Source organism: Pithys albifrons, chromosome 3 (genome assembly GCF_047495875.1).
Source record: "Pithys albifrons albifrons isolate INPA30051 chromosome 3, PitAlb_v1, whole genome shotgun sequence".
Classification (NCBI taxonomy): domain Eukaryota; kingdom Metazoa; phylum Chordata; class Aves; order Passeriformes; family Thamnophilidae; genus Pithys; species Pithys albifrons.
The window spans coordinates 53,522,418-53,538,996 of record NC_092460.1 but is presented as its reverse complement, the minus strand read 5'-3'; the positions used below and the strand labels follow the sequence as shown (position 1 = coordinate 53,538,996).

The 16,579-nt window shown below is 39.8% G+C and overlaps 2 protein-coding genes across 8 annotated transcripts in view; one reads left to right on the top strand and one right to left on the bottom strand.

The window, feature by feature from the left end:
- Nucleotides 1-242: 242 nt before the first annotated feature.
- DEPDC4 (DEP domain containing 4) lies at nucleotides 243-12,233 on the bottom strand. 4 transcript variants are annotated; one of them, XM_071549926.1, is made up of 9 exons: nucleotides 12,137-12,233; nucleotides 10,701-11,127; nucleotides 10,023-10,171; nucleotides 9,316-9,502; nucleotides 7,015-7,241; nucleotides 5,988-6,130; nucleotides 5,647-5,772; nucleotides 4,337-4,415; nucleotides 243-1,917 (listed from the first exon to the last, which is right to left on the bottom strand). In XM_071549926.1, the coding sequence occupies exons 1-9, from the start codon at nucleotides 12,219-12,221 to the stop codon at nucleotides 1,748-1,750; spliced, it is 1,593 nt and encodes a 530-aa protein (XP_071406027.1). In that variant the 5' UTR covers nucleotides 12,222-12,233; the 3' UTR covers nucleotides 243-1,747. The 4 variants fall into 4 exon arrangements, with proteins under 4 accessions (XP_071406027.1, XP_071406029.1, XP_071406031.1 ...); XM_071549928.1 differs by having other exon boundaries at nucleotides 9,316-9,433; XM_071549930.1 differs by having other exon boundaries at nucleotides 1,913-1,968.
- Nucleotides 12,234-12,294: 61 nt separating this feature from the next.
- SCYL2 (SCY1 like pseudokinase 2) overlaps nucleotides 12,295-16,579 on the top strand; it is a 31,618-nt gene continuing 27,333 nt past the window's right edge. For all 4 annotated transcript variants that reach the window (XM_071552009.1, XM_071552008.1, XM_071552007.1 and 1 more), the window contains exon 1: nucleotides 12,295-12,483. The gene's annotated coding sequence lies outside the window, so the exon portion shown is untranslated. The remainder of the gene's footprint in view (nucleotides 12,484-16,579) is intronic.

The window sequence follows — 16,579 nt, the reverse complement described above, 5'->3', positions numbered from 1 at the left end:
TTCAAAAGAAGATTAAAGATAAGTAGATTCTCCTGTCAGGGTACGTGAATAAAAGTGGGCTCTCAAGAGTTACTTTTGCAGAACTAGATCAATGTTGACTTGTCCTATGAACTGAAGGGAACCCCATGGCAGCTATAAACTCCTGCTTGGAACATTTGCTTACTGTTTGATACCTAGTTCTATACCCCCTGAGCTGCCTCTTCCTAATGTATGCACTATGAAATGATATCACTTTTTTACAATACAATTCTTTATTATCTTCTTTAAATTAGCACAAGAAAATGTTAATCAAGTCACAAAGTGCAAGAATTCGTTTTTTAAAAATACAGTTTTTCCTAAAGCAATTCCCACCCCATCTAGCCTACAAATTACCATGTTGTCACGCCTCCCTCTTCCCAGGTTTAGTATTTTGAGTAAGACCCAGTAAAGGGAGTGAAGACAGAGAGGAAAAAAGAGGCAACAAAAATAGCTTTCTCCCACTACTCAACACCAGAAGCACTTGATTGGGAAATACTTTCCTGTTTACAATTCTCAATAACCTGCTTTCATACATGCTTCCTCTTCAGGGAGAATGACACCGGGTCAGAAACTCTGCACAGGGCTAGGAAAAGAATATGTGGCCCTGTAATCTGGGAATTGGGGCATTCACCTCTGAAGGGAGAAACTTGGTCTTTTTCCTCTAGAATTTATTTATTTCACACTGTGAGGGTGATGAGGCACTGGAACATCTTGCCCAGAGAAGTGGTGGATGCCCCATCCCTGGAAGTGTTTAAGGCTAGGCGGGGGCTCTGAGCAACCTCGTCTAGTAAAAGGTGTCCCTGCCCATGGCAGGGGGGTTGGAACAAGGTGATCTTCAAGGTCCCTTCCATTCTATGATTGTATGATTTGTATCAACATTTCCTTGTCAATGTACAGTTAGCCATCAATGAGTCAAGACAGCCTAATATGCTTTCTAGCTTTGCCCTATGAATTCTTAAACATTATCAAAGTATTTATGATAAATAACTGGACACTCTCAAAATGTCCTCATGTTAAAATAAATTACTTAATTATATCAAGAGATCTAAAACAATATTATTTCTTAGGTTTCTTCAAAATGTAACTTTTTACTTGCTTTTGCATAATTGCTGAATTAGCAGCAGCTCAGTCTGCCATAGTGAGGAGGGAGTTAACAACAGGATGTAATTACTGCCTGCAAAGACCCAGTTCTGCTGCCTAATAAATTTTGCCTGACAGATTCAAAACTCACTGACCTGCTTCTAACATTTTTGACACACTTTATACACTTTTACAATACCCATAGGAGTAATAATCTAAAATTTAAGATTAGATTATTATTAATTACAGATAGAAAATATTAAAGCTCCCTACTGGTTATCAACCCAAGCATGGCTCTGAATGTAGACTTGGCTCAGATAGAAAGCCATGGGGTTGTGGGTCAGAAGGAAAGAAGTGCTAAAACCTGAACTCAAAGCAGCACAAGCAGTGTACTGTTACTAACTTACAAGTTATTAAGTACATTTTGCTTAAAAGAATAATTAGATTTAATGCTTTTTAGCACCATAGTAATTTTAATAGTTGTGTTTCCTGAAACCCAAGTTGTAAAGATGTAAGAAGAAAACATGTTTTATCATGAGGAATCTTTATGTGCACCCTCTGGGTTTCTTTAAAAAAGATTAAAAAAAAAAAGGGCTGTTTTGATGTCTACCCATTTGGAGTACAAAATTCACATGTAGTTTTACAATAACTACAACAGACAATGGTATTTTTGGAATTCTTTGATTAATTTCTTCTTTTGCTTCAAAGGAACAGAAGGGTCATTGTCCATCTCTTGAATCAACGCTAGAAGATACTGACTGGTTTGCTGTTTTTGATCTTCATATTCTTTAGCTGTAATGCGCTGACAGAAGGTGAAGCCTTTGTAAGAAACGAGACGTTCAGATTAAGTTTGACATATCATGTAAAAGCCTAGTTAAAAAATATGATCAGAAACACAGGTATATTAATAGTTCCAGTTCAGGTGTGATTACATCTACAATGTAAAACATAGAGCCCTCCACTGAGCACAGAGGGACATCTAAGCAGTAATCGCAAAAATGAAATTGAAAAGCCGTGTTACAAATGCACTATCACAGATCATTCTATACTGCAAACTGGCCTGCAAGACAAACACACTTCTCACAAGCAGAAACCATAATGAAGAACATTACACAATAAGAATTGCACCTTACAGTTGCCATGATCCAATGATTGCCTGTGAATCAGATCTGTAGCAAGGTCCAGTACCTAATGCAAGTGAATAAATACTTCAGAGAAAAAGTTTCTCTGAACCACACCTCAGAAATCAGGAATAGAATTTAGGAGTGTCTAGGCGAGTAGAGGGCTGAGCATGGTTTGGGCACCAGAAGCAGAGGTGATGCAAGAGGCAGTGATGCAGGGGGAGGACAGAGCCAGGAACAACCCCAAAAGATTCGCAACTAAAGCACGACTTAGCCATAGAATGGTTGTGATTCTATGCAGTACTGCCCTGCAAGGATTCAAGCCCCATCACTGGGCAGGTGAGTTCTGGCCCGAGGAAAGACTGGCATTGAGCTACTCAATAGACACTTCTTCCTCTTATGCATGTTAGAGAGCAATTTGGTTGAACAAGTGTCAGTTGCCTAAAGGGGAAAAGATTCTTAGTAATCCTTCTGTACAAACACCATCATCTTAGGGCTTCACATAGAGAGCAGTTATTAACCTGAGCCCTCAGAGTTTTCACATGGGCTTGTCCTTCCCTTTTTTACAATGAGTCTGTCAAATACCAGTACCGTTTATGTTTTCACAGAGTCAAATGAAGAAAAAAGGAAAAGCATAACAACTTCAGGCAAAGAGATTAACTCTTAAAACTTCAGCATGGATCCTTTAGTCTGGTAGTTTAAGTGGCTCACTAGATTAAAACCAACCCCAGAATTTTCTCAGTGGTTTTCGTGTTCTGTATTTCCAAAAGACCTAAGGATTACACTTCTGCAATAGACAGAGCCCTGTTCTTATCAGGGTCCCCCAGCCTTCCCTCCTGCTCCCATCTGCACTTAAGAAATTCACCAGCTAAACATGGTCAATAGCTCCCAGGAAAGGTTTTCCTGTTGTCTCCTTTATGAGAAAAGGGAAAATCACACCAGAATATGAGGCACATGGGAAAACAGGAATATGTCATGCCAGAGAGCTTACAATCAGATCAAACTAGCTATTTCAACAAGTGAATGGAACCTACACACATTTATACATTGAAACTCCAAGGCTTAGTAGGAAGAATGTAGTATGAGGCTTGTGTTTGAGTTGTCTGTTCAATGTGACTATGGAGATGACACAGGCTACAAGAATACTGCAGACAGGCAGCTCTTTCCTCTATTGCTCATCTCTGTATTCTTTGGCGACACATTATGTGATTCTGAGAACACTCAATCAAGAGGAATTTGGACACATTCCAGAACTCAACACAGATGGTAAAAGATTCCATACCAACACTACTTCTCAGGCAGATGCTGTATTAAATATAGTATTACACAGCAAAATAACTTAGTGTTATTCACTTCCCTAATAGTTTCTCTTAAATGTTAAAGCACATAAACAAGGGCAATATAGAAGTCAAAAAAAGAAGTAAAGAATCAGAGAGAAATTCAATTATTTAAGCCAACCCTTTAATAAGTGCTGCAAAATATTTTCGGCAGCAAGGCCAGGGGGAATGTTAGCTCATAAAAGACATAAGCTGAAAAACACTAATCCTACATTCAGAAGGGTAGTGTAGCCTAAAAAGAAGGCATCTGACATTTCATGTGTAAGTCTCAAGCTCTTAATAAACTTTGTGCTTATCCAGAAAGAGAATTCATCAAAACACTAAATTACACAGTCTGTACTCAAGACATCTATCAGAACCTCTAACTACTGAGCTCTGTGAAAATTTGTAGGTGTCTTTTGGAAGAAATAAAAGATTATTGTTCCTAAATACAAAATCACATTGAATTCACAAACCAAATTACAAGCAAGTCACTTCAGGAAGCATAATTTGCACTGTTATCTCCAGAAGTAATTATTTGGTAAAAAAATCCCAACCAACCAACAAAAAATTGTAACATATTCAAACTAGATAATTAATAGAACCCTCATTCTCCAATATTCACAGACCAGTTTTGCTGATTGCATATAAATGAATTACTTATTGCAGTAGTCACTAATCACTTTAATGATTTACTTCTAACAAAGGAAAATAATATAGTCTATGCAAAATGATAGTGGATTGATGATAAACCGGTTTGTATAAAATGGTTTACATAAAAATGTGTATCACATTATCTACCTGAATTGATATCTGGATCTTGTCCTTCGAGCAAACTCTGAAGTTTCCTACTTGTTAGTTCCAGAAGAGTTAAAGGAGTCTGGAAATACAACCCAACAGAGGAAAAATTACAAAATGCTATATTTTGAGAATCTAAAGCTTTCAGATGACAAATTAAAAACTCCACAGTTAACAGCAGAAGAATCTATGCCTACCTTTATTTAGGAACACATTCAAAATCTCTCACACAATTACACTATGTATACACATATGTTTATTTCTGGTATTTCTGGTCAAAGAAATAGGAAGCAAAAAGTTCTAGATCTTGTTTTCCACTAATATAGCAAAAACGGTAGTGTAAAACAAACCGGCTTCAGCTTACATAAAACAAGGTTCTCAACAGCAGCTGTGAAAGATAAAACCACCAACCACTCTGCTGTCACTGCTATGCAGTTCTCGCTTCATCTCCAATCAGGAATCAAAGCCCTAACCCTTGGGCCAGAATTCTTGACACAAAGAAAAGAAAAATTTACTTTTGGCAGTGTATTAACACATACAAAACTCTCACTAACCACTTGATACTTTCAAACTAAATGAAAAACTAAAGAAAAAAAAAGGTAAAATATCCCAAAGCCTTTAACCTGAAGTCAGATTTGAAAATGAATGTGTTGTATAAGAATTAAAACCAATGTTTTATTGAAACCAAATCAACATTTCTGTGAAGTGTATTTGTACAGAGAATGGGAAGGTTCCATCTTTTCACATCTGTGACAATATGATGGAATGTAAATAGAAGAGACTTGAAACATGTCTATATTTACACAGCTGATGAATTTTAATAGAAGGATCATTTCATTTTGTAGTTCTATTTATTTTCTTTAATTTACAAGTTAATATTTCAAAATAGCAAAGAAACTTTTAGAATTGTCCAAGCTGTACACATACACCAGGGCACAAGAGTTCACCATCTTATCTACCACAAGAGCATGTAAGCAAACTTCTAAAGCAGAGACACTAAGATGCCTTAAGATTTAGGAGGCAGCCATTAGAAACAAGTGCCAAAGGGCCTCTATAGAAGATTCTTAATACTTTAAATATTTTTCAAATACAAATTTTTCAAATCAAGAGGAAGAATATAATTTATAAAGGATCACAAAGGTCTCAAAAATCTGCCCTCCGTGGTCTGGAATATCTTCTCACCCTGCTTGGCTGTACTATTAAACTACAACAGATGAAACATTAAACACTGCTCCTCAGACCTGTCCTACTTCAAAACAGGCAGTTCATGGCATTTAATATTTAATATGACAACAATGCAAGGAAAACGATACCTTGAAGAGCTCAGAGAGATTGTCCATCAGAAACTGAGTCAGCAGTTCTGCCTGTGGTTTTGACAGTGTTCTATTTTGCAAGATGAACTTTGGGCAAGTCTTGATGATCACCAATCTGTTCTCAAACTAGAAAAAGAAGTACCCAGATTTAGACCGACTTGCAATGTGCTAGCAAAGACTAAGTATAACAGGATACTATGAGTGGGAAGAACATCTTGGTATTTGTTTTAAAACAGATCACACTGAAAGGCAGTAAACAGAATACTTCTAACTCGGGACAAAAATGTTATCTTTACTATGGAAAAGTGCTGTTTTCCACATTAAACATAACAGATGCTTACTTGTTTTTGTAGTCTGTAGCCCTCAGATTCTGATGCAATGGATAGAAATGTCAGAAGCCGGTGTAGTTCTTCTCTGATATTTGGTGCTAATGATTTTAAATAAAGTTGTAATGCCTCTAGAGCTTGATCCGTTTTTCCTTTTTCTGCAGTGGAATAAAACAGCATATTCAACACAGCTGTTCATTTTCAGAGTCACAAGTACATATCTGAATCCCAATAATACTCATCCCACTTTTGGGGGGTTTTCCCAACAAGGAAAACGGGTTATCTCAGTGACTCCTAAAACCTTATGACAAGACTCTATGCAGCATTTAATCAATAAAAGCTTAATTTTGAAAGTGTTCTAAATATGTGGAAGTTCATAGGCAGTTTGAACCCTTCCTTGCATTTTTATTAAAGTAAAGTTAACCACACTGGATTCGATCAAAAAGCATTATTACAATCCAAGTTGCTATGCCCTGACAACCATAATCTATACCATAGAACTGAAAGGGGAAAATGGTTGTAAAATAGTTAATCACACTTAACAGTGATGTATGAACCAGAACACAGCTGAGAACACAAGAACACAAACTGATATAATCAAAAAAGGAATAATTTCTTATTGATAAAAATTATGGCTATCAGTTCATCAAAAACAAAATATTAGAAAGTGCTTCTGAGATAGTCTTACTCAAGTTGTACAAAGTTATTATTTACAAGTAACAATAAAGGAAATTCTGACTTAGGGTAAGAAATTTTCACCATGAGAGTAGTTACATATTGAAACAGTTACCCACAGAGGTCGGGGAATTTCTATCCTTTCAGAATTTCAAAATTCAGCTGGACCAGGCCCTAAGAAACTTGATCTAACTTTGAAATTGTTCTTGTCTTGAGCAGAGGTTCTTAATAGTTGTCTTGACCATTTCCTTCCAACCTATAAAGTGCATCTGCAATAGCATTGCAAACGATGCAGTCAATTGACGCTTAGCAAGTTACATCCTCTACAGAGCTTTCACTTCTATTTCTTGTTTCAGGTTGCTCTTACCTATAAGTTCTGTAATTCCTGAATGAATATGGAGATCCTGAGCAGCAAGAAGGGAGTCCTTCTTTTGACTATAATACTTGATTATAATGTCAAAAAGAATCTTCTTGTATGTATTCAGACTGCTGGGTTTGTCAGTGCTTTGAGGTAACTGCTGACTGACCATCACTATGAATTGATCTGGAAAATACTCCAAGCATTCAATTGCAGCATAGAGCCATCTGTCAAGCCTGTAGAAAGAAAAGTCAGTTTTAGTGCTTACTTTAAAGTGCTCTGCCTATTCATATATTAATACTTTAAATAAAACTAGATAGAAATAATCATGCAGGTGCAGTCACATATTTAAACCACAACATTGAACTTGTTTATGAAGCAGTTTATGTAACTTATTTCACTACAGTACTTCAAGAACCTCCTCAAAATAAGCAACTTGCATGTTTTCCTATGCTACAGGCAATACACCTAAGGCACACCCAGATCTAAACAAGCTGCAATCATGCCAGACTGTCACTGACCCCAGGAATTCAGCTACTATTTAAAACCAAACACCACCCCACCATTAATCCAATACACACTATGAGAACCCACCAGGGCTAACCAGGGTGAAAAACCAAGGGACTGGATCTTTACAGAAGAGAAACAAGACAATTAGTTTGAAAACAAACATAATTAAATAAATAAATATGAACTATCTCAGAATATCAAATAAATAAAAATCATTTAAATCCCAGAAGGCTGCGGAAGCAGTTTATTATGTGACCTACTATAAAGGCATGAGTTTTCACAACTATTTGCTGTCTGTAAGACTTAACTAAGGAGAAGAACCTTAAATTCAGGTAGACAACTCATTGTTGAAAGAGGCTGGAAGGTCAGAAAAAAAATTCTCAACCATTTTGTACAGAAGAAATACAAAATTATAGAACTGTGAGGGGCAGAGGGACAATTACTTTTATCTGACAAGACGCTGAATAATTTGAACTGAACCAATGACAAGATGCAAATATTACTTAAGACCCACAGAATCTTGTTTGTACCATGGAGAGCAGAAATAAATATTGTAAAATTGTTGCTGGACAGCCAGATGAATATGAACTTTTATTAGAACTGCTGCAGCTAACAAAAATTGCATAACACTTGCATACATAAATGGGATAATACAGTAAAGTAGAAATAGGATCTTGGCCTCCCTTTAGTTATGATCCCATAATCAGTATAAGTACTTCTAATACTGGTGACTATTCTTCATACCTGGAATTTTCTCAGGCATGCTGTAAGCCAGACCTAAATAATATACAGTCTACAAAGATGCTACTCCAGTTCGCCACTTAAGTAATTGTAGAATAAATTAAGGAAATGTTTAAGTTTCTTAACACTCATCTGATATATTAACAAAGACGCAAATGCGAGAGACACAACACAAAATAATACAGAGTAGGAAACACATCTGAGTTAGTTTCAGAGACATAAACCCAAGAAGTATAAAGTTCAGAAGTTAGTGTTCATTAAGGCATTCTAGGAAGAAAAACCCATGGAGTTAAGTTATTATTCATCAATAAACCTAGTTTGGAATGAGGAGATTATGAGCTAACATAAAACACTAAACATAGGTAAGAATATTCTTCTCTGCCTAAAGCAAGAACACATGAAACCTAAAGAAACTCTTTCTTGCACAGATATAAACTTAATTGATTTGACAGAAATAATCATTAATAAGACATTCACATGAGGAGACATGCCCTGACATATTCATTAAGAGTAAATGCTAAGATAGGGATCAGACCAAGTGCAATCAACAGGAACACTACAAAATTAAGAGAAGACTTAAGGAAAAGAGCACTGACTACATGCAGTCACTTTTACATTCTCTTTATATCTAAGCATTCTTCCGTACTACAGCTTAGCTTCTCCTTTTCCCTTGCTAACAATAGATGCCTTATTGACTTTGTATCTTCACAGCACCATCACCAGGAACTCTGACAAACAAAGAAAAGGCCTCAGTATAAAATGTTTCAAGTTGCAATATCTGTTACAGAGACCTAAGAGCAAAGAATCTGGTCCAGAAACTAGGACCATTTTCAACACTTAAGTTTTGATGCATACTTACTTGAGTGCCAACTCTAAACATATACTTCTTGTGAGTTCATTTACCTGCTCTGAGGAGTCAAAGTAAAGGACATTAATGCTACCCCATCTACAAATATACAAGTCTAACGATGTCATTTTGTTCACTTAACACAAATCTATGACCAAGAATAAAATAAAGCTTTTACAATAAAATGTATTTTATAGATGTATATAACTTACTCAGGCAAGTTTAAGCTACACATAACCTCTCTGTCCAGGAAAGTATTTGAGATAATCAGGTCTTCTTCTTTGCCAAAACAGTCTGGTTTTGTCTTCACTGAAGACATCAAGATATCTTCTAGAAGGGGAATATCAATTAACTGCAGCAGTCGCAGCAGGGTTTGCTGTTTCCAAACATCTTCTATTACTGATACCGTAAACAAACAAAAAAACCCCTCAGAAACAAGATCTTATGTAAGCCAGTAACCTTTGTTTTTAGTCACTCAAGAATGTTTTAAGTGTTCAAAGAAAACAAGCTAACAGCATAATGTGAAGATTGTGTTGGGGAAGAAGAGATCAAAATAGAAATGCTAAAAAAATCTCCAACATATTAGAATTCATAATAATCTATTCTAATTAGTAGAAGAAAGAAAAGAGTGAATAGCAAGGGAATCATATAATAAGGAAGTTCTTAATCTTACACCCTACTTCCTTCTGAAGTAGTATTTGTATAAATAGCACCATTCTGCAAAAATATAATCCTGTTGGGTTTCCTTCAATTTACTTACTGCAAGGATGTACCCATTTAGCACTCATTTAGATTTTTTGTCATTAGTAAATGTTAAATTTAGGACTCTGAGAACCATTGTTTAACAGAAATGGGATACTCACTCCACAAATGCAATGAGGAACAATCAAGTTTTAAAAACTAAAAATGCAATCCTCACCTCTTTTTGAAAGCAGATGAGTTGGTTCATTAACCATGATCTTTGGAGGTAAAGATGCTTGAACACAGACTGATTGAAGAAGCTCCTCTACTCTCTTCTTATCAGCTGCTTCTAATGCTAAGGGGTTTGAAAGTGCGTCACACTGTGTTCTGCCCAGGAAGGAAATAAAAAGTTAAGTTTTATAACAAATATGATTAGGACACATGTCTTTCTAAATTACTCTTTTAGATCAGAACTTTAGGAGTTCACTGTATCTGGGGTCTATCCTGCTGCTAGAATTCTCATCATCCACATCTGCTTTGTGGCAAGAGCACGGATATTGATTCCAAATACTGTTTATTAGGTCCATGTCTCTAACCGGCCTTCAGTATCTACCTCACTCATGCTAATTTTCAGATTTCAGCACAACTGATTGCAAAACCAAATTATTCCTATGCTTATGCTACTGTGCTAGACTCTGTTCTAAATACCAAAGAGCAGATCAAAACACTTTAACATTACCAAGAAATACCAGGTAGCTTCTGAGTTTTAGGCATGACACTTCTCAAAACGGATGCATAGTTTTCAAAAGTCTCCAACACATGGGTTAGACAGACATAACTTCATCTACAGGTAACCCACCTTAACTTATTAGAGGAAAAGAAAAAGGAAAAATTAGAATAGTTCAGAGTAACTCACTTGGAAGATCTTTTTACTTTCTGTTTGCAGATTTGCTCAGGAGACGTGCTTTCATTGTCTTCATTCTTTCTCCGAAGAGGAGCATCAAGACTACTATTGACAAATCTATAGAGACTGGTGTCTGTGTCTTCAAACTCTGTTTCTTTCCCATTCTTGAATAAGTAAAGCTTTGCCCCAACTGGCTCAAACACCTTGTCATCCATCAACGCTTGGCATACACGGACTCCCTTCAGCCGAGAAATATCATTACAGCTTAGGTACGTGCTTTGCATAAGATGGCTCAGTACCACATCAACAGCATTTGAGCCAGTGAAACAATTTTTATATGTTTTCAGATGTTGTCTGCGTCTTTTGATTTCCACTTGACTGTGAAGGGCATGTATAATACCATTCCACAACTGAGTTGCTTGAAAAGGACCATCGCAATCTGCAAAATATTTATATGGAAGTTTTACAGGTTTATAAACCTTTAACGTTTAAACCTCCATATTTTACACTGTGGATTTAGTTATATATATTAACAAAACATTCAGAAATTAGCTGAATTTTACAAAGACAGAGGAAAAACAATACTTCATGAATCAGTCTATCTTGTAAGCTGGCTCACACCCATTAGAGCCAAGAGAACAAAAAGACACTAAAAACAGGTGAGGAAGTTGTTTGGCTTTTTGATTTTTTGGTTATGACACTCCTTCCCCCCCCCCCCCCCCCCCCCTATATATATATGTGTTGTGTACACACACATTTAATCAGTAGAGAATCACAGAACGGCAGAGGCTTGCAGGGACCTCTGGGGTTCATCTGCTAAAGCAGGGACACCTAGAGCTAGTCTCCCAGGACCATGTCCAGACACGTTTTGAATATCTCCAAAGGTGGAGGTAGCCACATAAGGTATCACAACCTCTCTGGGCACCACTGAAAAGAGTCTGGGTCCATCCTCTTTGCACTCTCCCTTCAAGTACTTGCAGAACCCCCAGCGCCTTCTCCGCGCCCGGCTGAGCAGCCCTAGCATTTCTCAGCCGCACCTGGGGGAGCTGCTCCCCAGACCCCAGTTTATCCTCACACATCTCTGCGAGCTCCGCAGACGACAAACCAGTGCCTGCAGTGCATCAATCCCGCCTGCCTCCCGGTCGGACCCACCAGACACAGCTCCGCGCCCAGCGGCACTGCCGTATCTCGGGCTCTGGGGGCAGGGCCGGAGAGAGCTCCTCTGTCCCCTGTACAGCTGCCGGCCCCGTCCTGCCCGCTGCCCACCATCGGCCCCTCCCGCGGCACCGGCAGCCGGGGCCGCCCATGCAGACGGCGGGCAGGCGCCAGCCCCTCGGAGCCCGCCCCGCTCCCCGGCGGGGTCGGAGTCGGAGCCGCCGCCAGCCCCTCAGACACTGCGGAGAAAAAGGCACGGCCGCGGAGAGGCGGGGATGGCGCTCCTCGCCTACCTCGCCGCCGCCCGCTCCCCCGCCGCGGCTCCAACTCGCTGCGGCTGCGGACCCTCCTGAAGCGCGGAGTCAAATATCCCGCCATGGCCGCGGCCAGGGCCGCTGGCGGAAGCCGCCGGAGCGCATCATTTCCCGCCCGCCGCCCCCGGCCGCGCCCAGCACCGCCCCTGCGGGTCGGAAGTGAGCCGCGCTCCGGCTGCCCCCGCCGTAGCTGCCACCGTCGCTATGGAGTAGCTGCAGTGGGACGGAGCCGGAGCGAGAGACGGAGCCGGGGTGACAGGCGGCCCGCCGGGCCCACAGGGTGACGGGCAGCCGGGCGGTGTGCCGGCAGCTTCCCGCGGGCTCAGGTGAGAGGCCGCGGCCCGGGGCAGGAGCGGCTGCCCCTGACCTGGTGGCGCTGCGCGGGGCGGGCAGGGCCGGCCAGCTCCAGGGGCCGGGGACGGCGGTCTCGGGGCCCGGGTGCCCAGCGCCGAGGAGCTGAGGGGAAGGGCCGCCCTGCAGGTGCGATGGCTGTGCGGGCAGGGCCTGGCGGGGAGCGCCGGGCTGCCCGAGCCCGCGGTTCGCGGGGCACCTGCCGCCTGTGGCCACGGCCGGCCCGGGCGCTGCTCCCGCTGCCCCGGGGCGCGGCACCGGCCCCGCGGGAAGGAGCGCAGTCCCCGCGCCGCTGGCGGAGCGGATCGAATCCGGGCGCGCTGCAAGGAACAGTAAATACTTGGTCCGCGAGCGCTGGCCCGCGGGAGGCTGCCCTGGGGTTTGGTGCAGCGCATTGGCTGGGTTTCGCCTGTCAGCAAGTGACAGACAGATCGCAGTTCATGGATCTCGTTCCGTGTGTTTTGTTAGGGATTCAGCTCAGTACGGAAATAGAGAATAAAAGTTGTGAAGGTGCTTTGCAGTGACGCCGTGCATAGTCGTTCATTGCGTTTGACTCTCCCATTGTTTTTGTAGCAAATGCAAAAGGTTGGTTGTGCCCGAAGAATTCTGGGGGTTTCTTCTGTTGTTTGGTGTGACTCCGTTTTGCCATCACTTATTTCTTCTGTGTATTTATCCTGGTTTGGGGCAGATGCATCAGGCGGGCCTGTGTGGCACGAAGTACCCGTGCAGCTGCCTGCTGCCCTGTTTCCCAAAGGGAAATCAAATCCCGGCTTGAAGTCACAGTGGTGGTAGAGTGTGTGCTGCACTGCTGTACAGTGTGCACCTGTATCCACACATCAGATGGAGCTGTGAATTATTTCAAGTATAAATTAATGGATTTACATCATGCAGTTGTTTCACATCAGTGAGAGTTAATGACTGGTGGAGAATCTTTGTTATTTTTTTTTCTACAACATTTATTTCAATGTTTTGAATGTATAACCTCATTTCTTAGTGTCGTGTTGGTTGTTGCTGACTACCTTGCTAAGTGATTGTCCTCATTGTGCTGATATATTATTGCTGATGTACATCAGTATAAAAACCATTATTGATAGTGAGGGGCATTCATGAAAAGGGCACATTGATCATCCACATTTTTTTAGAGTTAGCTCTAGGTTTCATGGACTCAGTATCAGTAGTATTAATATTACCCATGAAATTCAAACGAATAAATCAAGGTTCCATCCCCTGGCAGTTAAATTCTTCCAGGTCAGCCCCAGTTAGTACCGGGTGCTGTGACAGTCCCGAGGACTTCACTGTCACTGTCCAAGCTCGCTCGGCCGTGGCTAATGGACCTTAGGACTGAAACGGTGGGGCCAGTTCTGTGCACGCTGTACCTCACCTAAAAAATCCACTGTGGAGGCTGGAAGGGCACACCCATGTGGGGAGAGCCCTGCCCAAATCTTTGACGAAGTCTGGCCATATGCAAATCAGGGTTTTTAATCATTTGTTGCATGTTTTATGTTGCTTGTCCAAACACCTACAGTTCAGATTTTGTACTTGTCTCATATATTACCTTTGAATTTGAAATGAAAATTTCATGGTGGGTGACTGACTATTGCCACTTGAGTTATTAATTTTTGTAAAAATAGTAGACCAATTTCTAAACAACTGAACAAATTGGTTTTCCTCCAGTTGAAAACTAAAGTTGCATATTTCTGATGTGGTTAAATTGTCCTGATTTGTGGTACTATAGATACTACCCAAACCAGATATTTTTGGGGGCCATGGATTTTCGAGTGACATTGCTCCTGATGGCATATAGTGAGTTTTTACTGAAGTTAATAATAAAAATCATTTTTATGAAGCAAGATATACTATTTTAGCTTACAGTCAATTGTTGACACAAGGATTTCTACAAATTTAGTTTGATGTATGTAAACTTTAAAACACAGTATTTGGGGAAGTTTCTTGGTACTCCTTGCTCAGTAGCTAAATTAAACAATAGTTTGTATACTGTCAAGCTGGAGAGGAACAGGTTGGACAGGGCCCACCAGGTTTGAATTTTAAATTCTAATGCTTCAGATGCTGGAATGCTGTTAACATTCTCACCTAGTGGCTTTTCCAGGCTACTCCGTGCAGTTAGTCTGTCACTCACAGCAGAGGGCACTTCTGATTTAATGAATGTTACACCATTTTTCCACCACCTGTGTAGAGAAGCTCCCTTTCAGATTTACACAAAGAAATTTGAACGTGCACGCACATGTATTTTCTTCATAATATCTCCACAGTGAATTTTGCAAAGCCTTTTATAGTTTTGAGAGTCCTAACACAAGGACATCTATGCAAGATGGTGTTGCATAGGTACCAGAGGAGGTTTGATGGATGGAAGTGAATGAAACAATGGAAAATGCACAAGATCTAAACCCAAATAAATTAGATTTGTGATTATCTTAAACTCATTAGGATTGATTTTATAGTCCTTTAGCTTATAGAGTTCATAGAAGTGCAACAGAATAAAATCTCTGAGAGCTGGAAATGCCTATAGCTCCTTTTTAGAATACTTTATGATCTTTGTTTCTACCTTGTTTCAGGCTAATGAAAAGTTCCTTTATACAGGGATATTAGCCCATGTCTAGTAGCTGTTTGTTCTAGGGCTGCACAGTTAGGAGTTGCATGTGGTTTTCCATAGCATGATTCATGAAGTAAAATTAATTTCTTGTAATAATAAAATGTCACATACTGTAATAAAATTACTTAATAAAGGAATTCTCTGCTTCCATAATTTATTTCCAGGTGTAATCTCAACAAAGCATGTACTAGACACCAAACAATTATGTAGTTATTCTGAAATTTAGTTTGTTCATTTCAGACCCAGGTTCTCCTATCTAAAAGTCACATTCCCACAATTAAGATAAACTCCTCCCTTAATATGCTTGCAGTCGTATCTGGTTCTACTCCTGAGTTGTCCTATTGAAGTCATTACTACTATTTCTGATTTAAATTTGACTTTTTGCAGGATTGAAATCACTGCAACTGGATTCCTTTCTCTTTTTTATAGTATATTTTCTTAAAACTCCTAGTCTAGTTCTTCATTTACTAGCATAAAGTTTTGCCACTTCAGATGACATGGAAATTGGTGAAGTATCTATAGAGCTACAGCATGACTGTGTTTCTACATTTCCCTGTAGAAGAACACTGAAGATGAAATATAACTTAATAGTAGTTAAGACAGAGCAGCACAGCTGTGCTGCTTCCAGCACTGTGCTAAGGTTTGCCTAGCAGTTTTACAGAAATTGTATTCCAGTAAGGTCAGTGTATGTATTCCAGTAAGGTCAGGCATTGGAATGGGCTTCCCAGAGAGGTGGTGGATTCACCATCCCTGGAGATTTTTAAACGCAGATTGGCTGTGGCACTGAGTGCCATGATCTAGTAAATGGACTAGAGTTGGACGAAGGGTTGGACTCGATGATCTTGGAGGTCTTTTCCAACCCAATCGATTCTATAATTCTATGAAAAATAAGGCCATAACTGAAGAAAGTATTTCTGCAGATTTCAATATATTTGCTGATACGCTATTTTAGGTTTATTTTACCTTTAGATTTAAGAAATAGTACTCTTTAAACGTTATTTGCAAGACAGACAGAAGAAATCGCCTTAAATGTTGCTTTTGAGTATACTGCATTAGTACTGACTCCTGGAAATAATTTCTTCTTCTATTCTCTCATCTTCTTTGCTCACACCGATAAGGAAGATGAATGTCTATCTCTTTTTTTCATGGTTTGTTTGTTCTTTCTTATTTATACATTATCGGAGAGACAATTGTATAAATGTTACATAGGCTTCATAACTTTTATCTGGCAGAATGGCAAGTCAGATTTTTGTTTAAAGACAATTTAGGAAACTGGGAGTATACACTGCCAGATAAGGTGAACTACATTGGAAGCTGTCACAGTCTTTCAGCTCTTAAATTTGAAAGGTGATGTAAAAAAACTTCCTTGTACAATTAAGGTAAGGTAGAAAAAGATGGTTTCTTATTTCTTTCCCCTGCATACTTAAGTTCATTCATAGTTAGAACATACAAATAGTAAT

Bases quoted from the DNA above. Each gene is read 5' to 3' on its own strand.
- DEPDC4 (XM_071549926.1), bottom strand. From the start codon at position 12,221: ATGGCGGGATATTTGACTCCGCGCTTCAGGAGGGTCCGCAGCCGCAGC. The intron at 11,128-12,136 runs GTAGGCGAGGAG...AATATTTTGCAG, and splicing joins GGGGAGCGGGCGGCGGCGAG to ATTGCGATGGTCCTTTTCAA. The intron at 1,918-4,336 runs GTAGATAATGTG...TTTCTTACAAAG, and splicing joins AGATCCAGATATCAATTCAG to GCTTCACCTTCTGTCAGCGC.